Below are 23,334 nucleotides of genomic sequence, written 5' to 3' on the forward strand. Positions count from 1 at the left end.
TTTTTTTAAATCTATTGTGATGGTTTTTAAAGGCACAATTAACTCAGTCATTGCCCAAATACCTGTGAACCATTACTTTAAACACTACTTAACTTTATGCTGTTAATAATATTTGTGGTTTTAATACAAAACTTAAACAAACGTTCTAAAAAGGAAAGGGCTTAAATCCCTTTGAGATACAGTTTATTATTGAACTTGAATTTTAAATCATATTAGAAAATGTATTTTTAAATGTTTTAATTACTTTGAAAAACCAACACATCTCCGTGGATTGTCACGTGTTCAGTCGCAAAAACAACGGAGAAATTTTGTATTTACAACCTACAACATGATTATTATGAAAGTTTCACGTGACGGGATTTTGCCGGAATTACCTACCTACCGGCTTCCGGGAAGATTTTCCGTCCGTCCGGCTTTGCGGACTCAAGGAGAGAAAGGTAATGCTGCGATCCTGAGCTAAACTCTTTATTAAAAATGTTTCTATGTGTTTACATGTCAAGTCGCCTTTACGTAGACATTCTAGATGGACTTCCAATTGTACATTTTACGCTGTTGTCTGAAGTACACCCGGCTGTGGTGACTTTCTTCAGTGGTTTCTGTTGACTGGTGTTCCTGCTGTGTTTTCAGGGATTAGCTAGCTAGCTAGTTGTTAGCATTCCATGCTAAGACGACGTGGGTGTTCTTTCTTCACTGCTACTAAGCTAACGCTCTGATAGACAGTCAAGAAGAACCACTACGAAAGAGACGATTACATGTCGTGTTATATGTGACGCATGTGTGTTATATATGATGCGTGTTGTATATACTGTCGCCTCTCGTGGTTGTTGTTTTAGGTTGTTAGCGTAATTTATGATGATAGCCATCCAACTGGTTGCTAGCGAGCTAAACAGTAGGCTAGCTTATGTGTGTAGCAGTAGGTGGGATAGGTCGGTGTTGTGTTTTGTCCTGGTTTCGTCCTCCTACCTGAAACCTAGTGGGGAGTGTGTACTGCTAATAGACCCAGTGCTTTCTTAGAAACCCATCTCTTTTGAGAGATGGGAGTGTAAATAGCTCGCGTGCTTAAAACTTGATACACGAAACAGTGTGATGGCGATGCAGCGCTGGTGGCAGCAATCTGAAACCAGTTGTGTTGGGACGTAAAGGTGGTAAACTAAGCTGGCGTTTCAACACATCCGCTGTGATCGCGAGCAAAACAAACGCAGCCCCTCCAGTTTACCAGAGAACATAAACATGTGACCCCGGAGCAGTGCTATGTTTAGCTAATGTGTATGAAGAATGCGTGGATTTGACACGACAGATGTTGTGGCCCTTGATGAGGGACGGACACCTTGACCGGTCGCTGTGTCTAGACTGTAATAGAAGCCTAGTAACAGGGGACCTAACATTAGCGTTTCTCAGCACTCTCCCCGCAGCTCATCAGTATGAATGTACAGCAGGCTGTCGCTGCGTGAGGTGTTTGGCAGCTAAGTGAAGGCGGCGAAGGTGTCTGACTCATGATTAAATGCTACGTTTCTGGCTTCTTGCACTTGTACACGCTGTCACGACTCTGTGGACAGCGCCTCTTTAAAGCATATTTAGCTACGGAGTGTGGGCTAATAAGCGGTAGTTCCGTTTAAGAATCATTCATTGACGTGACAGCCGCTACGCCTGCGTGCGTTGCCGGCTTCACGAGCGCGCGTCCTCGTTGGCCGGCGTCTTTTATATGTGTTTTTTCGTAAAATTGACCGCTGTCTCGGTCGATGTCGGCTGAGGTGTGGCTGGCGTGAAGCCGGCAGCGGTGCATGTGCGTCGCGCCAACAGCGGGAGAAACCACGTGGTACGTCCACGTTCGGCCTAGGACAGTTAGCCGCGCAGCTAACAGCACAACACACGGGCGCGCGAGCTCGCAATGACATTCGTAAGTGTCTTGACGTGGTCGAATGTTGGGATGGTGCGTGTTTGTTATGATCCCACGCAAGTCGCCGTCCGTCGTGGGCGCTGCGCGTGAGTAGACGAGCAGACACGCCCCTGTGTCGTAGCAGAAGCGACCCGCCGCCACTGGGGTCGTTAGCTCGTCGTGAACGTCGCAGCAGCATTCTGACGTTGACGTGTTTGTCGCGTTAAGAGGTTGCCAGGAAATCACGCGTAGACTGTGTGATCACTGCTTCTTTTTTTTCTCCACGGGCAGTCGCGAGGCTGATGTTTGGCAGTGCTGCGGACGTGGGTCCAAAATGGATGGCATGTAGCTAACACAAGCAGGTGTTGTCCCATTATTCTGCAGACATGCATGTTGGGTTGTCTCTCTCCATTCAATTGTGATATTATGCAGAAGTTTCAGGCGCGTTCACTCAGAGGGGGGTGAATGAAACTAAAAGCAGAGGTCCAATCAGGACAAATGCATGATCAGGAGAGGCAGACGGCCACAGTTTGCCTGACATAAGGACACTGCTGCGCTTCCTGTTGTGAAACTTGAAAGCATAGAGTCTGGACATGTGTGGCTTTTGGCACAATGTTAGTTAACCAGAGGAGCCGAGGGGAGGCTGCGTGGAACAGGCTGTGCTGGTGTGAGACGGTGTGTTTCATCTCAACTTTCACTGTCTGTACATTGTTGTCTGACTCAACATTTGTTGTGTGCAGATGTTTTGCACTGACACTCTTGTTCAGTTAATAATCTTGGAAGACCAGGTGGAAACCTCATTGTAAAGTATGTGTGCTGTATAGTATCAGCTCTATATCTTCCTTTTTGGACTTGTATAATATTTCATAGCAGTACTCTGTGTGAGGATTACCTCTGAGATTGTAGTCAGTTTGGGAAAATATGCAACATTATATCCACATTGAAGTAGATTTTGACTATTGTGAGTTTTTCTGCTGCATTTGCAGATGTACCATATCCGACCTTCTGTGCTTGACCCAATGTTGTCCCGTCTTCCTTTTGTGTATGTCTATTGAATCGCTGTGAGTCACCCTGTAGAATTATTACCGGTGAAATACACATTTACGTGGTAATCCTTGGTTTTAGCATGGCGTGAATAACTGACTCCCTTCTGCTTAACTCGGTGAACTTAAATTTAGATGTTGCTTGTTTTAAATGTGCTGATTCTTCTTTATAAAGCCTGGAACTAAAACACTGCCCCGTTCATAACAGACTCCTTCCTTTTTTTCTGCCCTGCAGACTGAATCTGACCTATAATAGTTTTCCAAAGTTAACGCTGACTTGAGTGAAACTGGATTCAGCTGTAGCCTGGTGTGCCAGCACTGAGGCTCTGTGGCAGATACAGATGCCAACGTAGACTTTGTTAGGACCCACTGCTTTTAATGTGACCCCTTGCTAGGTTTTTGCAAGCCTTCACTCCTGCATGTGTGACTTAGTATGTTCCTCCTCTGTCCCCATGCTTCATGGGAGCGCAGGCAGAAGCTTATGCAACAGTTGAATGAGCATGATTTACCAGCCGGGTGCTGGCGGCTCGGCCTTCGCTGTGCTGCAGACCAGCTCAAATGACTGGACTGTGTCAGATTGGGGGGAGGGGTCGGTGTGTCTTGCATTAGCCTGCATACCTTTCCTAAAGGATAGTTTGCTGCAAAACTGGGGTCCTCGGGGTCCGTCTTTGCCAGCTCTGAAAGTCTGCAGACTGTGCACAGGCTCTGCACTGATGTTTGAATGCAGCCTATAGACTTGCTGGTGTGGCCCTGACATATATGTTGTTCATGATATTATGGAATTTCGCCACATCATACTGCTTCAGGTGACGTACCCCCCCCCCCCCCCCCCCCCAAACACCTGATGGTTTTTATTAGTGTGTTTTCCAGTGAGAGGAGCAAAGCCTTTAGGGCGCGGAGACTCCTTTTTAACCCTGAGATAGTTTACTAAGCATTTCACCTTCCAACCAGCTTTACTCAGTCTGACTTTTTCCTTGTCTCTGGATGGGCCTTTGAGCTGTTGCCGTTCACATATTCACAGGCTTTTCTTTACCCTGACTTACATTGCTGCCGCAGTCGAGGTTCGAGTCCACTGGAGTTACATCTTAACATCAGTGTTATTCAGGGTGACTTTGACTGAGGGGTAGAGCTGGCTGCATGGAAACCCCCTCTCAGGTAAAAGATCCATCGTCTCTTTGTTTCCTTGTATTTGTGTGTCCTTGTAGCCACGGCAACAGTGCTGATTACAACCATTTGTGATGTGTGATTTCCTTCCTAAAAAAGGAAAAGAATTATGCTGATTCATCATGACTCAGGCGTTTTACACTATTGCTTGAGTGTGTGCATGTGTGGCTGTGGGAGCAAAATGTAGGCTTCGCTTATAAATACCAGATGTGTCACTAGTGTGAGCATCATGTAAACTAAGGATCATCAGGCTGGATTTAGGGAATAACTCTTATCTCAGTAGCATAACAGTATAGACATCTAGCTGTACGTATGTGTGTTCTGCAACTGGAATATGTGTAGGCTTTTCTCATTTATAGTAATGTGAGCTACAGGTGTCATAGCTCACACATTTTAAATGAATTGTGCTGCTAGTGTAGGTTCATTGTTCTGGTGTTGCTTGGTAATGGTCATTTCCCAAGATGCCTCTGGAGGTAGAGCTGTTGGCCACCAACCAAAGGGTCTGTGGCCTTTCCCGAATCATGTGCCCAAGTGTCCTTGGGCATGACACTGAACCTCAAGTTGCCCCCGGTGTCAGCATAAGATGCGTAGCAGTTCTGGTACCAGCTCTGGTGTGTGTTTGTGTGAGCACATGCGTGAAGGTGAATGCAGTGTAAAAGCTCTTTAAGGAACACAAGTAGAAAGCACTATACAAGTGCGGGACCATTCACCACTTAAATTCATTAAAGTGGTTCAATCATTCATTAAACCACTTGCTGGTTTAAGATGTAACACTTGTTTTATAGGATCGTCCTTCATACTGTATTGTGCTGTGACATCATCTATGTGCTATTAAGAATATATTTATATAGTAAATATACAAAGTATTGCTGCTGTTGTCATACATATTCACTGATTTGTGGTATGTAGTAACTTTTGGATGTATGTATAAACGTATACATCTTCAAAAGCTTCTGAAATCTGCTACAAGCCTCCGTCTGTTCTTTATTAACACTGTTTGTTTGTCTGTCTGTGTTATAGGACAAACTGTTCCTCAGTGTACCCACACTTGGGACCTAAAAAGATTCATAAATGTGAGTATACACACCACACTTGATCTGTTCTACTACTTATTGTGGGACGTTTACGTCGCCCATTAGACATGGATGTAACGATGCCTCTGTTTCTCTCCTACAGATTTGCATACAGGTCCACATCTGCCTCCCCATGCAGAACCCCATGAAATGAATAAAGCACCACAGCCTATTACAGGACCCCCCTCCACCCCCCACCCTGCCCCCTCCCCCGGTCTCTCACAGGTAAATGATCCCTATACTTTACCATTCAAATTCGCCCTTTTTAAGGGTGTGTTTCTCTGCTCCACTTTGTTTCCCACAGAATAAAGAGCTATTGTCACAGCATTTTTGTGCATGTAATAAAAAACAGGTCACACAGTAAAGCACTTTCTCTGGCAGTGAATGGTTACAGCTGCCATAAGCTGGTCTTCTGGTGCGACTCTCAGCAGTTTCTAAGATACCCTCACCTTGCCTTAGATACATAGTGTATTTGAAAGGAGTAACTAGTTAATCTTATATTAATCTCTGCTCCTGTTAAATATGGACAGACACAATAATAACACAAATATCAGCCTCAGTGTCCGTGTTTTTATTTATTTATCCTTCTCACTCCATATTCCTCTTGCTGATATCACTTTCTGTCTCCTGCAGCCCTCATTCCCCCCTGGGCAGCCCCCTTCTGTTGTGTTTGCCACCTCAACACCTCCACAAATGAACCCAACACCACAACCCCGACAGGTAGGCTTAACTACCAACTGTTGCTATCTGAATTCTCACCAGGAGGAAACATGATGTGTATCCTGAATCTATCTGTGGAATTCTTTGAATGCCTGCATGCCTGTTTCCCTACTCCTCACCAGTTCTGCACCACTTTAACTGTCTGTGTCAGCCTGTTCTTTGTACTCTACCTTACTGATCGGCGTGCAACAAGCTCGCACAGGCCTTATCTGTGCAGTTCAAACGTTTTCCCTTTACTCCATGCTGCTATTAAATGGCTGGGGGAAACACAAGTGGATACAGCAATGTTTCTTATTAATTATTAGGGATTAAGCAACAAATTAAGCCTTAAACCTTTTTCCAAAATTATAATATTTTGATTAAATAGTCACTACAGACATGTGGAAGAGTCTAATGACTTTAATGGCTGTGTTAAACATGCAGAACTGGACTGAGTCTAGCAGTGGAGAATGGAGCATGGATCTCTGTGCCTTTTGTCTTAACCTCTGTCCTGTCTGCCTCTCCTCCTCTAGTTTGCCCCAGGGCCCCGACCTATACACCAACAGGTACTAACAGCACAGCTGACTAACATGGTTGGGTTGGAGCATTTTCACCCTCTAATGTATAAGGGAAATGTTTGTTTATCTCAGTAAGCTTCAGGTTTGTGGTCTCCGAGCTTCTTTGTTACGCAGTGTCTACATACTGTAACGGCTTTGCCCACCAATCTTCTACCGTCGACATATTATAGGACTACGTATTAAATGATACAGGATGCATGTGAAGATTTTCCACTCACTCAGCTTTGACTGCTACTGTCGGCTGATGTCAACATTCAATGTTCATGTGACCAAAACCAATTGGCATCTTTTCACAGCAACCTTGTGTCAAAATCTAGGAATTCTTAACAAAAGCTGCAGTGTCGGCAAAACAACGAGTCACATTGTGGCGTAGCTATAGCTAATTAGCATTATTAATACCTTTTGAATGAGAAATTGTTTAGTTGAAAATGTCAGAAACAGGTTCTCTCTTCTTGAAACACACAAACTCTTGGTAATTAATACTCGTTTTGTTTAATAGATTGCATCAAAGGTAACTAGACCTAGAACCTAGACTGAGGCGCTTTGCGTGTTTCTTGTTAATTCACGGCTTGACTCACAATGGACTTTTTCTGGCACTTTGCTCTAAATGATTGTGGTGCTCTCTTTTTCTCAACGCGTCCTTTCCCACCCTCTTAATTCTTCTTGCTATATGTTTGTGTGTGCTCTTTGTTTGTGCTGCCAAAGGGAAGCTTCAGGTCACTGCAGGTAAATTAGTTTCCTCTTAAATCCATTTCCTGTCCTTTTTCCTCACCATATTGAAAAATATCCATAAGACTGTCTAATATTTGACATCGGTGTACTGTTGGCGTGATGTCATTTTGCTGGCTGTGGTAGATAGGTCCCAGGCCAGCAGCAGAATGTCAATGAGGAGGCTTTGAATGAAGCAGCATTAGCTGCTTTATCTCTTTTGGCAGGCACAGCCAATATGTTTCCACTTGGAGTCTGGCCACAAATTCATGGACAAACCGTGAGCCTAGCTATTAGGCTGGACAAGCAAGTTCTGCCTTGACCAGGAGATAAAATCAAATGAGGGTGTACAAATGTTTTGAGGTTTTATGAAGGTAACTAATGATTCCTTCACTTGTCTCTCTGCTCTGTCTTTCCCACAATCTTCTCCCTGTCCTTTGTGCTCGTCTTTCATCCATGTCTATGGTGTACTGCCCTACCTCCTCTCTAGCCCTACTACGCCAACAGGGCCACCTTGCCTCCGAGCAGCGGCCCTCGTGGTGTCCCTCCAAGCAACGCCCCTCGCCCCGTGACACCTACCCATGTCTACCAGCCGGGCCCTGGCTCCCAAATGATGATGATCCCTGGGCAACAGTTGCCCTTCCCTAGCTCACCACAGGCACCTGCCTACTTTATACAAGGACCTGGGCAGGTGGGCAAGCACAAACACAGATGTATTTAGTGGAACTGCTATGTTTTCTTTTTTCATGAACCAAAAGATTCACTAATTACTTAATTGGGTACAGCCTGAATATGTCCAAGGGGCGACATCTTTATTGGTGAGCGGAACTGGTTGTGCAGGTTTATTTAACACGTGTTTGTGACTGTTTATTCTCCACCTAATCCCTCCTTTGTTTTTGTCTCATCTTCTATGTTCCTCTCTGTTTGTTTCCTTAGTACCGGTCAGCAACGTATGTGCCCACCCCCCAGCAATATCCAGTCCCAGCTGGCACCCCAGGCTTCTACCCAGGCACCAGCCCCGCTGAATATGGTACTTATGGTAAGAGGCTCTACCTGGGGCCTCAACTGAACCACTCGCGCGCACAGCAAACACTGAGCAGGGGTTTTACGTTGACATTAGAGCTGGTCACAGAACTGGTCCACAAACTAAAAGCTTATTAGAACAAAACAATTAGGAAACTGATAGTTACGCTGATGCCACTGAGCAGCTCCATATCATTTTACCTCTTAACCCCATTTTTCCTGTTTCCTTTATTTTGAGTTGTTAGTGATGTTCTCACTTGCTTTGAAAATTCTTTTCTTTGTCCACCTGTTGCCCAGAGCCTTCCTTTTTAATTGTGTTTTTCCTTGTAAGACTTGACAAATTGACTTTTTTAAGACTTAAGATTCGTAAGTTCCTCGGAGGAAGTGCAACAATGTCTCTAAACACTTGGTTGAGCATGACTTCAATCATACAAGTTCTTGACAAACTTGCTTTCTTACTTTACTGTCATACAGTCTCTTCAAGCATTAGACTGACTGAACACATTGCTTTAGCTGTAACTATGTGAGTGGAAATTGAAGGGCTGGGACTGCCCACCCCTGCATTAGTGCTACAGCCTGTTTGTTCTAGGTCTCATGTGTTGTCACACCCTCTAGGGGTGACTCACTGTCAGTACATAACAAGAACCAGAGGCGTCCTAAAAACAAACTTGCTGACCTCCTACCAGCTGGCATGTGAACTATCTGTTGTCTCTGTTTAAACTGTAGGTCATCAGCAATAGAATGCAAAGGCCTCAATACAGGACTGAAAAAAAGCACAAATCATCGTTTTGGGCTGTTCATACAATGTTGTTTGAACAAAAGCTAGAAACCGCTGAAATAATTCCACTTGAAATGAAAATTAGACAGATTTTCAGCACTAGTATTTGTGGACTTTTTGTACAAAACATTTCGCAGTAAATCCAACTTTTAGTTTCAGAGAAATCTACAGTCTATTTACTATGTGAATGCCGAGTGCAGAACCAGTACTGCTGTTTAACTCTGGGGGGGAAAAAGACATACAGCTTCTCTAAGGGAGATAAATTACACCCATTCACCTATAAAAGGTTTCAGTGCAGTTTATCACAGACATAATAAGTTCACTAGGGTGTTTCTGCAACACTTAAAGCTAATATAGTGACCTGTTTAATGTCAGAGCTATGTGGCTATGTAGGTTATGTTAGACTGAGTGTACATGAGCCACTTCACAGATCAGGTGACATGACATCAAGTTCACTTTGACCCTAAATAACAACTCACATGACAAATACACATAGTTCCCAGGCTCTTTAATGCGTTAAAGTCTGTTAAATGGTGCAGTTTCTCTGACAGCTAAGTCCTTGTGGAGCAGTCAGGTAAATCCATACCCTCTCATGCAGTGCTGAAAGTATGGGGACTATTTTTAATCGTGCACCCCCCACGGTGCACGATTTGCTGAACTCTCTGACCAAAGCCCATTCCCTTTGTGAATTTTAACTCATAGGGATTGGGTCAGTTCAGAGTTAAGGGAGCTGGGAAGTCTTCAGATTCACTCCATGTGACACGGCTCAACGCCTGCTATTACGTCTGGAGCCGGAGAGAGAGCGAGGTGAAAAAGAGTGAAAGGCAGGGAGGAATCAGAAAGGTCAGAGGGAGGAGCAAAACTGAGACACGCTGGAGGAGGCAGGGCTGAACGGTAAAAGAAGGCATTCTGAGAGGGCACTCCTGAGAGGACAGGAGGAAGTTAGAGAGGGGGTCTGTGAAAACCCCCCCTCTCCGGTTTCTATACTTTGGACTCAGCATGGGGAATCGTGGGTCTCAGGAGCAACAGGACACTGAGGGTAGGCGTCTCTTTGCAGCCCCTTCTTCCACTACTGTCTCCTTGAGTCATATTTCAGAGCCTCTTATTTACAGTATTGGGACACTGTCCAAGAAAAGTCTGGCTTTCTAATTCCCAGCATGCTCTCTCCCTCTCCCTCTCTCTCTCTGCCCTTCTTCCTGTCTGTCTTCCCTCCCCTTTCCTTCTTGCACACTCACTCTCTCACCCGGTGTGGGTTTTTGACTATATTTAGTCTGTGCTGCTCCTGATCAACAATGTAGACACAGTAATGTGAGTTAGACTGAAATGCATCTAGAGGAGAGAGAGGCAGAACAGGAGCTGGTTACTGCTGGGCTGAATGAGTGGCCTCTCTAATTCTAAGAATTTTGGGCTACAACTGGTTTGGTGCTGTAGCTGAGGCCAGGTAATGTTACTGAATGCTTGGTTGTCTCGGCCTGTAGGCCATAAGAACTCATTTGAGCGTGGAAGCTCCGGCTTTTTGTGCTGGCTCATGTTAACTGCAGCCGGCTTGATTTTTATGTCAATGTACTACACCCCTAAGAAAGAAAGAAGAGCCCAAATGAAGGATTAGGCAGTGGGAGCGAGTGCTGTGTCATACTCTGAAGGCCTGTTTATTAGGTCGTGTTTGCATATGCTTCGTTTCAAAACATCACAAATAGACATGTTGCGATGGTACACGAGTCTAAATACGGTTGTAATAGTGAAACAGCAACTGTGGTTTCAACGTTATTTTGGGATAAACCACTATTACCTGTGCTTCCTTTTTATAATATATGCAGTGTAATAAATGAATTTATTAATTTTGTTTCCAGGGTTTACTCAACACAGTTGACAGCGAGTTGTGTGATAGATGATGAATCGTTGATTTGAATTGACACAGAACTGTGACTGCTGAAATCACAGGTTCACAATTTAAATGCAGCTAACATCAGTTCTCTGTTCTCACCATTAGTTTTGGCTATAGAGCAATGTCAGACTGTGTTGGTTTACATTCTTCTCTCTGTCTGATTCACAGCAGGGGCCTACTACCCCGCCCAGCCTCAGTTCACCCCGTCGGTGCAGGCGGCACCCGTCATTATGAACCCTGCGCCACAACAGCAGCAACCACCGCCTCAGCCTCCTCAACACATCCCCACCAAGCGAGAACGCAAACAGGTACAGGTCAGAGCTCCACGACACGAGGCCTCAGTCAACCTCAAGTAGGAAATTTAGGAGGAAGATAACGGCCCTAAACCAACAGTTCACCTAAAATGGAAAATGTTATCAGCACCGCTGGGAGAGCTTGTGTTTAAATATGTGGACTTCCACATCACGTCTGTTTGTTAGTCAACCTTTTATCAACTGCTGTAAGTTCATCTCAAGGCTCTTCTGACCCGTAGACGTCCAATATACATCTGAATAATGTTCAGCAATAGTTCTGGCACTTGTTGTTACCCTGCAAACCACACTCACCTGTAATGTTAACACTGGGTGAATTTATTGAGGGAATGAGGTTAGCTTAGCGCATTATTGAGTATTTCTATTACCTTCTCACCTCTTGTGTTACTAACCACAACTGATGTTAGCGACTTAGGGCCAAACTAACTTTCTGTACAGCACGTTCCCCAATTTGACATTGTGGGCCTTCCTTGGAATGTGGCATCTCCCTGTGAACCGAGGACCCTGTTTGTTCACTGTTATGCTTGTAGCTTCCTTAATGGTAATGACGTGCGATTCCAGTGTGTTTGGGTTTTGTCAGCTTTGATTGTTTGCTGTAGTTGGGAAGAGGTTGTGGTTGATTTCTGAACCAGTTTTTTAGTAATCAGTTTTAATCACAGAGGCTGTTTTCTTTTTTTAAAATCTCTCTGCTTGTCTTTATTTGATTAACCTGCCATATTGAATATTAAAATAATTATGGCATTGTTTAAATTGTTTATTTGTGTATGGGTTTAGCGTTTTAAGAACGAACCCAGTATGATAAGAGTGCATGTGTTGCCAGTGTTGCTAGTAAAAGGCTGCTAGTGTTCAGTGCAAGGTTTGCATGGTGTCTGGGTCCCTCTCACCAGGGAACTTGGCAGTTCATCCACGGCTGTGGCTGTGGTTGGGTGGACTTTGGCTCATTCCCAGCGGCCTCAACCATGCTATAACATAAAATGTAAAACTCTGCACAAGTAAAACCTAATTCTTCAATCGTTGAAAGTCATCTAAACGCTGAGCTTTGTGTTCTTCATGTTGGCGGATGATGCACTTGAGCAACGTGTTGTCTTTCTTTTGAGTATGTAAAATTTTTAAGTGGGTTAAGCTGCCCAGAGGTGAACAACCTTTATTTGCATTATAGTGGGATAGAGTGTGTGTTAATGTGTGTTTAGGCTTCTTTGAGTGATTTGTGTCTGTGGCACTTCAACGGCTGCCAACTTGCATTTTGTTGAAGCTGTAACTTTGCAGAGCATTTTCCTACTCTTCAAGTCTCCTGCTCTTGCTGTGTGTGTGAAGGAGAAAATCCGTAGGAGGAGGGGGCGGTGAAGGACGTGACAGCACATAGCTCAGCTCCACGTGGCCACTGGTATCCTCCCCCTTCTGGGCCGGAAGGGCTAACAGCTAGCTTTCCTCTGCTGCTGTGGCACCCTCCTCCTCTTCCTCCGCCTCCTCTTCCTCCTCCTCCTGTGCTGGTTTCTTCTGGTCTTGAAAGAGATGAGCTTGGAAAAAAAAACTTTGGAGGAGCCAATGTTAATGCATAGAGCCACAGAGCAGAGCCAGGCAATGAGGAGAGGGGGAGTTTCTGGTTCTCACTGCTGCTCATTTGATAACGGTTCCTTTTTTTTCCACTCTAAACTCTCCCATTCCCCTCTACCCTGCCCCGCCTTCTCTTTCTGGCCCCTTTAACTGTCTGTTAGTCTCTGGGCGGGGGTGCGCATTCCAAAACCATAGCTTTACAAGGCCATTGGCTTGATCCCTTTTTTCCTCCCTGTTCACTGCATGGGAGAGGGAGAAAGTGAGTGGAGTTGCTAGTTAGCTCGCTGACGTTCAGGCCCGGCCCGGCCCAGCCCTGCTCCGCTCCGCTCCGCTCTGCCAGTGGGTGAACGGCGAGTTAAGCTAAGCAAGGCGACGCAGGCTGTAGCCACCCTGCTCCGCGGGGTTTTAAAGTCCAGCTTTGAGGCTGCTGCAACAGCCACTCCAGCCCCAGGATGGGAGGCCTGCTAAGGTTTGTAAAGCTGAGCGTTAGAATTCGTTGACAGACTGAATCAGGTAAAGGTCGGCTTAAGTTTTTTTTAAGGCTAAAGCATTAGCAGCTCACTTTTTTACTTTTCCACTTTAACCCTTGTCTAGTGATTGTGTTTCACTTATCCATGGGTCGTTTCTTAATCCATCTTGATTACTCTAACTTTTGGAATTAGGTGTGAATTAGGTCATTTTTGTGTGTGTGTGTGTGTGTGTGTGTGTGTGTGTGTGTGTGTGTGTGTAGCAGACGACAACATGCTGTTGTCATCCTTGATTGTACTTTGCTTTCATGAGAGTTTGCTCTTTGACAATTTAAGCCAACAGACGAATTTGTTGACAATTAGGACTGAAGGTGGTGACTTTGGTTTTCACTGGACAGCTTTACTGGCCGAAGCACGTTGAGCTGTGCAGCGCAGAAATGGCGATTGGTGGTTGGGTTTGGTGTTCAGAATGTGAGAAATGTAGCTTTCAGTGAATGAGCAGCAGCTAGTGAGTCACACAAAGAATGAGGACGCAGAAAGGGCTGACGGCTGTAGGCGCTGCGTCACTGCAAGGCAAAGCTACTTCGCTTTTTTCTTTTCTTCACGCTATTTCTACAGTCTAGTTTATTTGGCACTGAATAAACAGCCAGTTGTGTTTTTTACCGTGTTTCTTTTACTCTACGTAGTCACTTGCTCACACTGACCGTTGATCTGCTTCTTTCCTCCATAGATCAGAATAAGAGACCCTAACCAAGGGGGTCGAGACATTACAGAGGAGATTATGTCAGGGGGCCGAAGTGGCTCCACTCCAACCCCACCACAGGTGAGCTCCACTACCATAGCCCAATCACAAACTGCTGATTCAGCAAACAATTTCTGTATTTAAATATATGCAGTGTAATAATTAAAATGCATTAAAAACATGAATTTACTTGCCTGTACTGTGCAATGGTTGTCATTACTTTATGGTAATTGCTGCATATTACCAGCTGTCCGAATGATCTATTATTTGTTAATGTGGAGTCCATAAACTCCAATACGCGGGCGCTAGCTTCATGTTTTTTTTTTTGCTTTTTAAACCACTCGGTTGATTTCAAAGGTCATACCTTGTCATTTGCTGTGTCTTCTAATAGTCAGCCATATCTGGATCAGAAAGTACAGCAGTGCCCCAGGCCAACGGTGAGAGTGTCACAGCTGCTGCCACAACAGCACTGGTTCGACCAGGTGAGTGCTGTATGCATAGAGCTTTGATCACAACTTGCCTCCTCAGGCTGAACTGACTCATCGAATTTCTTCATTTTTAAATCCCATTTAATATTTAGTAGCAGGGTATATTGCCTTCATTATTACTTTCGAATAAGGCCTGTTCTCAGATCTCAAATTCAGATTGAGCAGGAGTGTCCTCAGAGTTGGGAGAGGATTAACATTAATTTGTCTGTCTTTTGTCCAGATGACAGAGGAAAACCTACATCTCTTCCTCCATCAAAGACCCCTGAACTTGTTAGAAGTGAACCCATCTCCACAGAGGCTATTCCTACTGACAAAAACACTAAGCCTCCGGAACCCCCCCTATCAGAAGCAGAGGACCCCCCTCACAACACTGTTTCCAACCTTCCGACCAGTTCTCCAGTTGCAGATGTGATGGATGCTCCCCCACCTCCAAGGGAACCGTCTCCATCCCCCAAACAAGCTCCTGAGGTGCCTGCCTACCCCGCACCCCTCCCCGACCCTGTCCCAACCTCCACGGCACTCGACGAAGCACACACATCAGAAGCAGAGGAAGACCAAGAAATGGAGGTAGAGGTGGAGATGAAAGCAGAGGAGGCAGCCACTATTTTGGATGTACATGCTGATTCTTCCTCTGCATCTAACGGTATGACAGTGGTTACGTTGGAAAAACTGTCCCTATTGTTGCCATCCAGTCACCTGGATGCACCGCTAGAGTCTCCGATTGCACAGCCTGAGGAGCTCCGCCTTCCAAACGGTTTGCCGCTGCCAGACCCCCAGGACCCAGAGGCCCCTGCCACAAGCACAGCTGAGCGGGATGACAGCCCCATAGCTGAGCCTGATGTGAGCGAGGAACCGGTCACGCAGACCTTCACCGAGGTTACACAAGCGGTGCCTGCTCCTGTTGTCCAAGCCACACCTGCACCTGTTGACCATCCTGCACCTCCACCCTCTGTCCAAGAGATTGCCACCAAACCAGTCATTCAAGCAGCATCTGCTGAGCCTGAGGTACAAGACATTGTTCCTCCAGATGCCCTGGATGTCAAAGAAGATGCCCCAGTGCCCAAGTCCACTGCCAAAGAAGATACGCCATCTCCTGCAGTTTCTATAGATGAAAGCACCACAGAAGCAGTGGCCGCTCCTCCCCCTCCCACAGCAGAGGAGCGGGAGGACACCCCTCCTCCCCCTTCTCAGACAGTTGCTCCTGCCCCTGTAGAAACTACTATGCAAGGTTGGTCACTCACAATTATTTATACAATTGTTCTCAACATCTACATAGGATATTGTACTTAGATATTTGTATTAAACTGAGGCTGATGTTTGCGGTCCTGTTTTTGTAGCTGCTGTGTCTGTGCCAAAGAAAAAGAGGAAGATGAAGGATCTGAACAAAAAGGAGGCAGTGGGAGACCTTTTGGATGCCTTTAAAGAGGTGTGTCTTTACTCCATATACTCTGGAGATGGGAAAAGGAGAATCAGCTGTCTTTATGCACATGCACGGGGGGAACTCTGTTGAATTAATTCCATCCTGTAATACAGGAAGAGGTAGTACCTGAGCCAGAGCCGGCCCCTCCCCCAGCGCCAGAAATCCAGCCGCCTGCTGCATCCCCTCCTAGCCCAGAGGAAGCAGACCTGACCTGGGAGGACAAGGAGGACAAGCTGGATGCTGAGAACATTCAGCCAGATTCTCCCAGCCCAAATGCCACAGACATGAAGTATCAGTATAAAGAGGGTGAGTCTCATTTTCAGGGCTTTTCAATTTGAACAATGACCTTATCTCACTTGCCTTGGTGAGTTAGCTGCGTGTCAGCTCATGTTATTTCACTGAAAATAAGGGCGTGGCGTTTTACCTTTTGTTGGTGGGTATTCACTGAGGAAGCAGCAACATTTAAACATTTAAATCTGTGCGTTTTATGTTTCAGAGCAGTGGAAACCAATTAATCCAGAAGAGAAAAAGAAATATGACCGGGAGTTCCTACTGGGCTTCCAGTTCATCTCTGCCAGCATGAACAAGCCTGAGGGTCTACCAGCTATCAGTGATGTTGTCCTGGACAAGGTGCGTTAAACACACATTTTGCCTGAACCCATTTGTTGTGTTTAATTAATGTTTTATTTAATCGAGTTATTAATATCTTTTACATCACTGTTTGGATGTCACTACATATTTTGAAAGACATTTTGAACTATTTGTGTGTTTATTTCTACCTTGCTTCATTTCCTTGTTGACTTTAGGCTAATAAGACCCCTCTTCGTCAACTGGACCCCAGTCGTCTACCAGGGATGAACTGCGGTCCTGATTTCACACCCTCCTTTGCTAACCTTGGTAGGCCTGGCATGGGAGGAGGAGGCAGAGGACCAGTAAGTTAACGTCTGGTTAACATGATTCACCATCTCAGTTTTTGAAGTTCATGGCAAAGCAATTGAGCCTTTTCTCCCCTCTCACCAGCCTCCAGGTATGGGCATTGGAGTTAGTGGCCCTCGGCGCTCCCAACAGATCCAGAGGAAAGAGCCCCGGAAAATCATCACCAGCATGTCGCTCAGTGATGATGTGCAGTTGAACAAGGCGGAGAAGGCTTGGAAACCGTCGGTGAAAAAGCCTGCCCAACCACGTACCCGGGGTGCAGAAGAGGTTGAGGAGAGTGATGCGGAACAGTTGAAAACCCAGGATCTCTTCAAGCGTGTTCGCAGCATCCTAAACAAGCTGACTCCCCAAAAGTTTCAACAGCTAATGAAACAGGTCATGGAGCTGACTATTGACACTGAGGAGAGGTTGAAAGGAGTCATAGACCTCACCTTTGAGAAGGCCATCTCTGAGCCAGACTTTTCGGTGGCCTATGCCAACATGTGCCGCTGCCTTATTGGGGTAAGTGCTGCCACATTATTATTTATTTAAATAGTCTGATGATGTAGTATTAACTGTAGGAGTGTGATTCGAATGTTTTTATTCCTCATTTTTACATACAACTTCCTCTATCCTTAACTCATGGTTCTGACTCAATGGTTTTATGGGGATGAATTGAGGAGCCTCCTCTCTTTTTATAACCAAACATCCTGTGTGTTTACTGTGTTTTGTTAATATGCTTTTTTCCCCCTTGTCTTTACAGCTTAAAGTCCAAACCCAAGATAAGCCGGGACCTGCTGTGAATTTCCGCAAGCTGCTACTAAATCGATGCCAGAAGGAATTTGAAAAGGATAAAGATGATGACGAGATCTTTGAGAAAAAGCAGAAAGAGCTAGAAGCAGCAGCAGGGGTAGAGTACTTGCCATCAACTAAAGTTAAAGCTGCAAGTCAGCAAGGCATCATGTTAGGATATTTGTTACCTTTTCTCCAAAATCTGTGAATAGCTGCACAGAAATCCAGTGTCGGCTTCTTTCTGACCAACCATTGTACCTCCCGTGGATTTTATATGTAACATTGTTTTCCCAACAGGAGGAGGAGAAACAGCGACTCCGTGAGGAGCTGGAAGACGCTAAAGACAAGGCCAGGAGGCGCTCCCTGGGCAACATCAAGTTTATCGGTGAGCTGTTCAAGCTTAAAATGCTCACCGAGGTCATCATGCATGACTGCATCGTAAAGTTGCTCAAAAACCATGACGAGGAATCCCTGGAGTGCCTGTGTAGACTGTTGTCCACCATCGGCAAGGATCTAGACTTTGAAAAAGCCAAGGTATAAAACATTTATGCATGAGCACAGTTAATGTGACGAGCAATAATAATAAATATTAATAACTGGTGAATAACTAGACACTCAGCAAGCTGCTGTTTTTTAGCCTCGTATGGACCAGTACTTTAATCAGATGGAGAAGATAATAAAGGAGAGGAAGACCACCTCCAGGATCCGCTTCATGTTGCAGGATGTGCTGGATCTTCGACGGGTAAGTAATAAACACAGAACAGCTGCATACTATATACAGTATGCTGCTTTGCTTGGAGACTGTTGATCTGTAACAAACCACAAAAAACCTACTTTCCATTCCCCCGCTTAGAACAACTGGGTGCCGCGGCGAGGCGACCAGGGCCCCAAAACCATCGACCAGATCCACAAAGAGGCAGAGCTGGAGGAGCACAGGGAGCACATGAAGGTACAGCATGCCCTAATCAACAAAAAGGAGTCAAGTGGAGGCCCAGGAGGCAGGATGGGTGGAGGAGGTCCAGGAGGACGTGGGGGGCCACACACAGCGGGTCGCGGTGCTCCTCCCCAGGATGAGGGCTGGAACACCGTGCCCATCTCCAAGAACCGACCCATTGACACGTCTCGCCTTAGCAAAATCACTAAGGTAATAGAACTCAAGACATTTTTTAATGATGTATTTATAGCAGTTAGTGTGGTTTTAACCAACTGTCTGTTACAGACTCCTGTTCCTGACTTCAACATTCAGTTGCTTGCCCCTGGAGGTAAAGGCACATGGGGGAGCTGGGGTAAGGGCAGTAGTGGTGGCACCACTGCTAAACCTGCAGATCCTGGTAAGTCTCGCAGCATTATGTCTGTTTTATGTACATCATGCAGTTGAGCGCCTCAAAATCTGAACTGTGTGTGTTTTCATCATCAGGCTCAGAGTCAGGAAACCGTCCGGCCACTCTGAACAGGTACTCAGCTCTTCAGCAGCCTTCATCCTCTGCCTCGGATTCAGACAGACGGGTTCTGCAAAGGTTTGCAGTAGAATAGACAAGACAAGCAATGACATATTATTAATGTTTTATGTCTTCCTGACTCTACTGTCTCTCACCTTCCTCAGAAATAGTTCAAGTAAAGAGCGCGGCGATCGATTTGACCGCTCGGATCGTGGCGGCGACCGCTTCGACCGACGGGACGAGCGCGATCGAAACCGGCTGCAGGTCACTAAACGCAGCTTCAGTCGAGAGAACGAGGAGCGGAGCCGGGAACGGGAGCAGCGCGGGCAAACGGATCCGGTCCGCCGGGTAGCGAGCATGACGGACGACAGGGACAGAGGAAGCAGAGACAGAGCTAGGAGCAAAGACAGTGGTAGGCTTCAACAAACAAGCCACAATACTGCAAAAACATTTACTCACATTTATAGAAAAGAAATTTGACCTTTTTGTTTTTGGATGTGTCTACAAATAGTGAAGCGAGAGACGGCTGCCACACCTCCACCCCTTCAGACCTTCACCAAACCTGCCTTGACAGAGGAAGAGTTGGACAAGAAGTCCACAGCCATCATTGAGGAGTACCTCCACATCAACGACATGAAGGTGTGCATAGAGATTTAGCTGATTAAATGCATGTGTGTCTCATTCCCACTGATTTTGAGCAATGTGAAGCAGTAGTAAAGTAAGTAAATAAGTGCTTATTGTCATGTGTGTGTTGTTCTGCGTCCTCGCAGGAGGCCTTGCAGTGCGTGCAGGAGATGAACAGCACTCAGCTGCTCTTTGTTTTCGTACGAAACGGGCTGGAGTCGACACTGGAGCGCAGCACCATCGCCAGAGAGCACATGGGCCTGCTGCTGCATCAGCTCCTGAAAACCGGCATCCTCCCAACACAGCAGTACTACAAAGGGTCGGTACCCGGCCCCAGAGAGGCGGTTTCACATAGGACTCATGAATAACTAGAAGAAGGATACAACTCATAACACAAATGGGTTGTTGTATAATTTGATTCTTTAATCATTATACAGTTCATAACAGCAAGACTTTAAATTAACATAAACCTACAGGGAAAACTTGCCTTTGGCTGGTTAATTAGTTTTTTCAGTGCAGCTTAATCAGCTGCAGAAGTTATAGCTTAGTCCAAAAGTGTTTTATTTATGTTTGCGTCACTTTGGTGCCACAGTTCTCATTTTATCCATTTGCTCAGGTATTTAAAATGTTTAACCGTACATTTATGTTTGTGTGCTGTGTGTTGCTCAGGCTTCAGGGGATCCTGGAGGTGGCTGAGGACATGGCGATAGACATCCCCCACATCTGGCAGTACCTGGCAGAACTTATCACTCCCATGCTGCACGAGGGAGGAATCCCCATGGGAGAGCTCTTCAGGTTAGTCCCGGGCACCTCCTGGCTAATGCTGGAGGCAGCAACAAACGCCTGCGACCAGCACAGTGGTAGTCAGGTGGTCAGAACTCTCTGCCTGATCAGAGGTTAGAAGAAGACGCTTCCAGAGTGTTTGAATGCATAAAATTAATGTTTAACTTCGTTTGACCTTTTTTGGCCTACAGGGAGATGTCTAAACCTTTGATCCCTCTGGGCAAAGCTGGGCTGCTGCTCGCCCACGTTCTCATTTTACTCTGCAAAGGAATGGTGAGACACGTTAACCTGTAAATTATTATTTTTTTTTACATGTAGACATATTTCAATTGTTATTTTAATTAGACCATGCACATTTTCCTACCTAAATTTAATCATTGGATACTTGAATTTGTGATTTAGATATGAGTATTGCATTAATGAGCGGTGTTTTTGTTTCACCATCAGAGCCATAAAAAGGCCGGCACTATGTGGAGGGATGCAGGCCTCCAGTGGAAAGATTTTCTTCCTAAGGATGTTGACGTCAACAAGTTTGTGACCGAAAAGGTGAGAGGTCATAAACGGAGTCTTGAAGTCAGTTTTATGTACAGTTAATAAGCTATGAAATGTGAGCAGACATCAGTTGTTAGAAAAAAGGTGATAAAGATTAGGGTGTATATGTTTGAAAACAGTGACGATGAAACGTGTCACTCTGTAGAATGTGGAGTTCACACTGGGTGAGGAGTCGGAGAAGAGCAAGAAGAAGGAGCTGAGCTCTGCAGAGCTGACCAAACATCTGGACAGACTAATACAGGACAAGGCTGACATTCAGAACATCTTTGACTGGATTGAGGTTTGCAATTATCTCACCATATTAAACACGTTGATTTCCCTTTGTTTAAATGAGAGAGATTTATTCTCATCACAAATATCTGATTATCTATCTCATCCAGGCAAACCTGGATGAGCAGCAGAGCTCATCCAACATGTTCGTCAGAGCTCTGATGACCTCCATTTGCCAGTCAGCAATCATCTGTGAGTTCATGTCTACGTTTCATTAGGTTTAGATTAATAGTAGACTGGATGAGACATGAGTAGCAATTAGACTGTTTCTGTTTGCCCATATAGGTGACAACCCCTACAAGGTGGACGGTGAGCAGATCAAACAAAGGGCCAAGGTGCTGCAGAAATTCCTTAAGGACGAGCAGAAGGAGCTGCAGGCTCTCTACGCCCTGCAGGCGCTGATGGTGCAGATGGAGCAACCTGCGAGTGAGTGGCTCAGTGAAGCCTCGCAGACGTTCAAAAGTGTGTGCATCATTCCTTAACATCTCGCTTTCCTCTGTCAGATCTGCTGCGGATGTTCTTCGACACGCTCTATGACGAGGATGTGATCAAGGAGGAGGCCTTCTACAAGTGGGAGTCCAGCAAAGACCCGGCCGAGCAGCAGGGCAAGGGCGTGGCCCTCAAGTCCGTCACCGCCTTTTTCACCTGGCTGCGCGAGGCTGAGGACGAGTCCGACAACAGCTAGGACCCTGTCGGAGGCTGGGACAACTCGTGGCTCAGGCCAACGTTGTGTGGAGGATTCACTCGGGCCTGAATCAGAAAAAATCCCTTCTGCATAAACAGAAAAAAAATCAAGAAAAAAATTCTTCAACTGGGAGAGATTGTATTATGGATCGAACATTCGATCATGTTATTTCTTCATTTCGGTTTCGTTTTTCCTTGCGCAATTGAATGTCTTTTTTTGAAATAAATGAGAAAAGAGAATTAAATACAGAGCATAGATATCAGAGAGGGAATGCTGAAGTTCCAAGCCGTGGGAGACAACGCTGTTTCTTTCAGTATTTTTTGAGGTTTTTCTCAGAATGGCTTCTCCTCGCCACGGCAACACTATTCAAGACAATTTGCTTAATGACAGCTATAAAAAAATAACTTTAAAAGGCAGTTCACATCTATATTTTTGATGACTTCATCTTTAATCATCCGGACACAGCAGAGCAACATTGTCATGTCGCATGTACGGTGTTTGATCTACATGACGCTCATATGTAGACGACTAGATTTTGTTTCATTTCTCCAGCGCTGAATGATTGGAGTGTGTTTTATAAAAAAATATGGAAAACTAAAAAGAAACAGCTGTCTGACGGACATTTCAGACAGAAGTTACAGTACCTGTTGTGGATTCCTGAGGATTTCACACCGACCCACGAGGACGGTGTCACTGAGGAGAGGGACAGTGAACATTGACCATTTTTGCTGCTGCGGTGGGATCACGCTTTCCTGACGCCCCTCAACCCCACCACCAACCACAATGTGTCTGTTTTACCAGTTCCCCGCGCTTCAACACACAAACTGTGGACCGCAGAATGAGGGAGAAGAGCGAGGGCTCGTGGCTGCACCCTCCTACAAAAGCCTGTAGTCGGATTTTAAAAAAGAGAAATCGTGAAACTTAGAAGTATACAGACAAAAATCCACTTTAATGAAAATAAAACACTTAAAGATAATTAAAGTTTAACAGTACAAAACCTAAGGCCTTTTCTGCTTCCATGAGTGGAAATGCATTTCAGGAGAGTTCTGTAAATATATGATGGAGGATTATTATTATTATTATTATTATTAACTTTTTTTTTCTTCAAAGAAAAGGATGCTATCGTAAGCCCCCTCCACCCCTGAAACGAAGTGGCAGTTTCCCCTGTATTTATATTTTCTCTCCTCAGCTGGCAGAAGGTGCTTATGATTATCCAACCCGATTCATTGATTACAATTTAATTGAAAATGTGTACATATTTTTTGCTTTACTTTATTAAAAAGATATTTAATTAAGAAGTTTAATGCCTCTTTTCACGTCTAAAAACTGGAAGAAGTAATAAAGATTGTTGCCGATAAATGAAAACTTCCCATACTTTTGTGATGGCAGAATTAAGACACTGAAGCTAGTTTAAATGTTTTTTCTTAATTTTCATATTCTAGTTTCTTAGAGATTAGATGCAACT

General features: G+C 45.1%; 1 protein-coding gene across 1 annotated transcript; it reads left to right on the forward strand.

Moving 5' to 3' along the window:
- Positions 1-346: 346 nt before the first annotated feature.
- On the forward strand, positions 347-23,167 carry LOC114867741 (eukaryotic translation initiation factor 4 gamma 1-like). The gene is made up of 33 exons (XM_029170675.3): positions 347-437; positions 5,104-5,156; positions 5,260-5,381; positions 5,790-5,876; positions 6,389-6,421; positions 7,139-7,159; positions 7,632-7,832; positions 8,078-8,180; positions 10,996-11,135; positions 13,890-13,982; positions 14,293-14,383; positions 14,610-15,617; positions 15,727-15,815; positions 15,923-16,115; positions 16,306-16,439; positions 16,616-16,741; positions 16,830-17,246; positions 17,488-17,634; positions 17,814-18,050; positions 18,154-18,258; positions 18,370-18,660; positions 18,736-18,847; positions 18,934-19,033; positions 19,120-19,367; positions 19,467-19,594; positions 19,726-19,898; positions 20,249-20,374; positions 20,554-20,635; positions 20,810-20,908; positions 21,060-21,194; positions 21,295-21,376; positions 21,470-21,610; positions 21,688-23,167. Exons 3-33 carry the CDS (start codon positions 5,307-5,309, stop codon positions 21,867-21,869), a joined length of 5,199 nt encoding a protein of 1,732 aa, XP_029026508.1. The 5' UTR covers positions 347-437; positions 5,104-5,156; positions 5,260-5,306; the 3' UTR covers positions 21,870-23,167.
- Positions 23,168-23,334: the final 167 nt, after the last annotated feature.

This window comes from Betta splendens, chromosome 13 (genome assembly GCF_900634795.4).
Source record: "Betta splendens chromosome 13, fBetSpl5.4, whole genome shotgun sequence".
NCBI lineage: Eukaryota > Metazoa > Chordata > Actinopteri > Anabantiformes > Osphronemidae > Betta > Betta splendens.

What these genes read in the sequence shown, in the direction of transcription:
- LOC114867741 (XM_029170675.3), top strand. Translation starts at nt 5,307, where the DNA reads ATGAATAAAGCACCACAGCCTATTACAGGACCCCCCTCCACCCCCCAC. An exon ending in CGCTGAATATGGTACTTATG is followed by an intron (nt 8,181 to 10,995) that starts GTAAGAGGCTCT and finishes TCTGATTCACAG; the next exon opens with CAGGGGCCTACTACCCCGCC. An exon ending in CCACTCCAACCCCACCACAG is followed by an intron (nt 13,983 to 14,292) that starts GTGAGCTCCACT and finishes GTCTTCTAATAG; the next exon opens with TCAGCCATATCTGGATCAGA.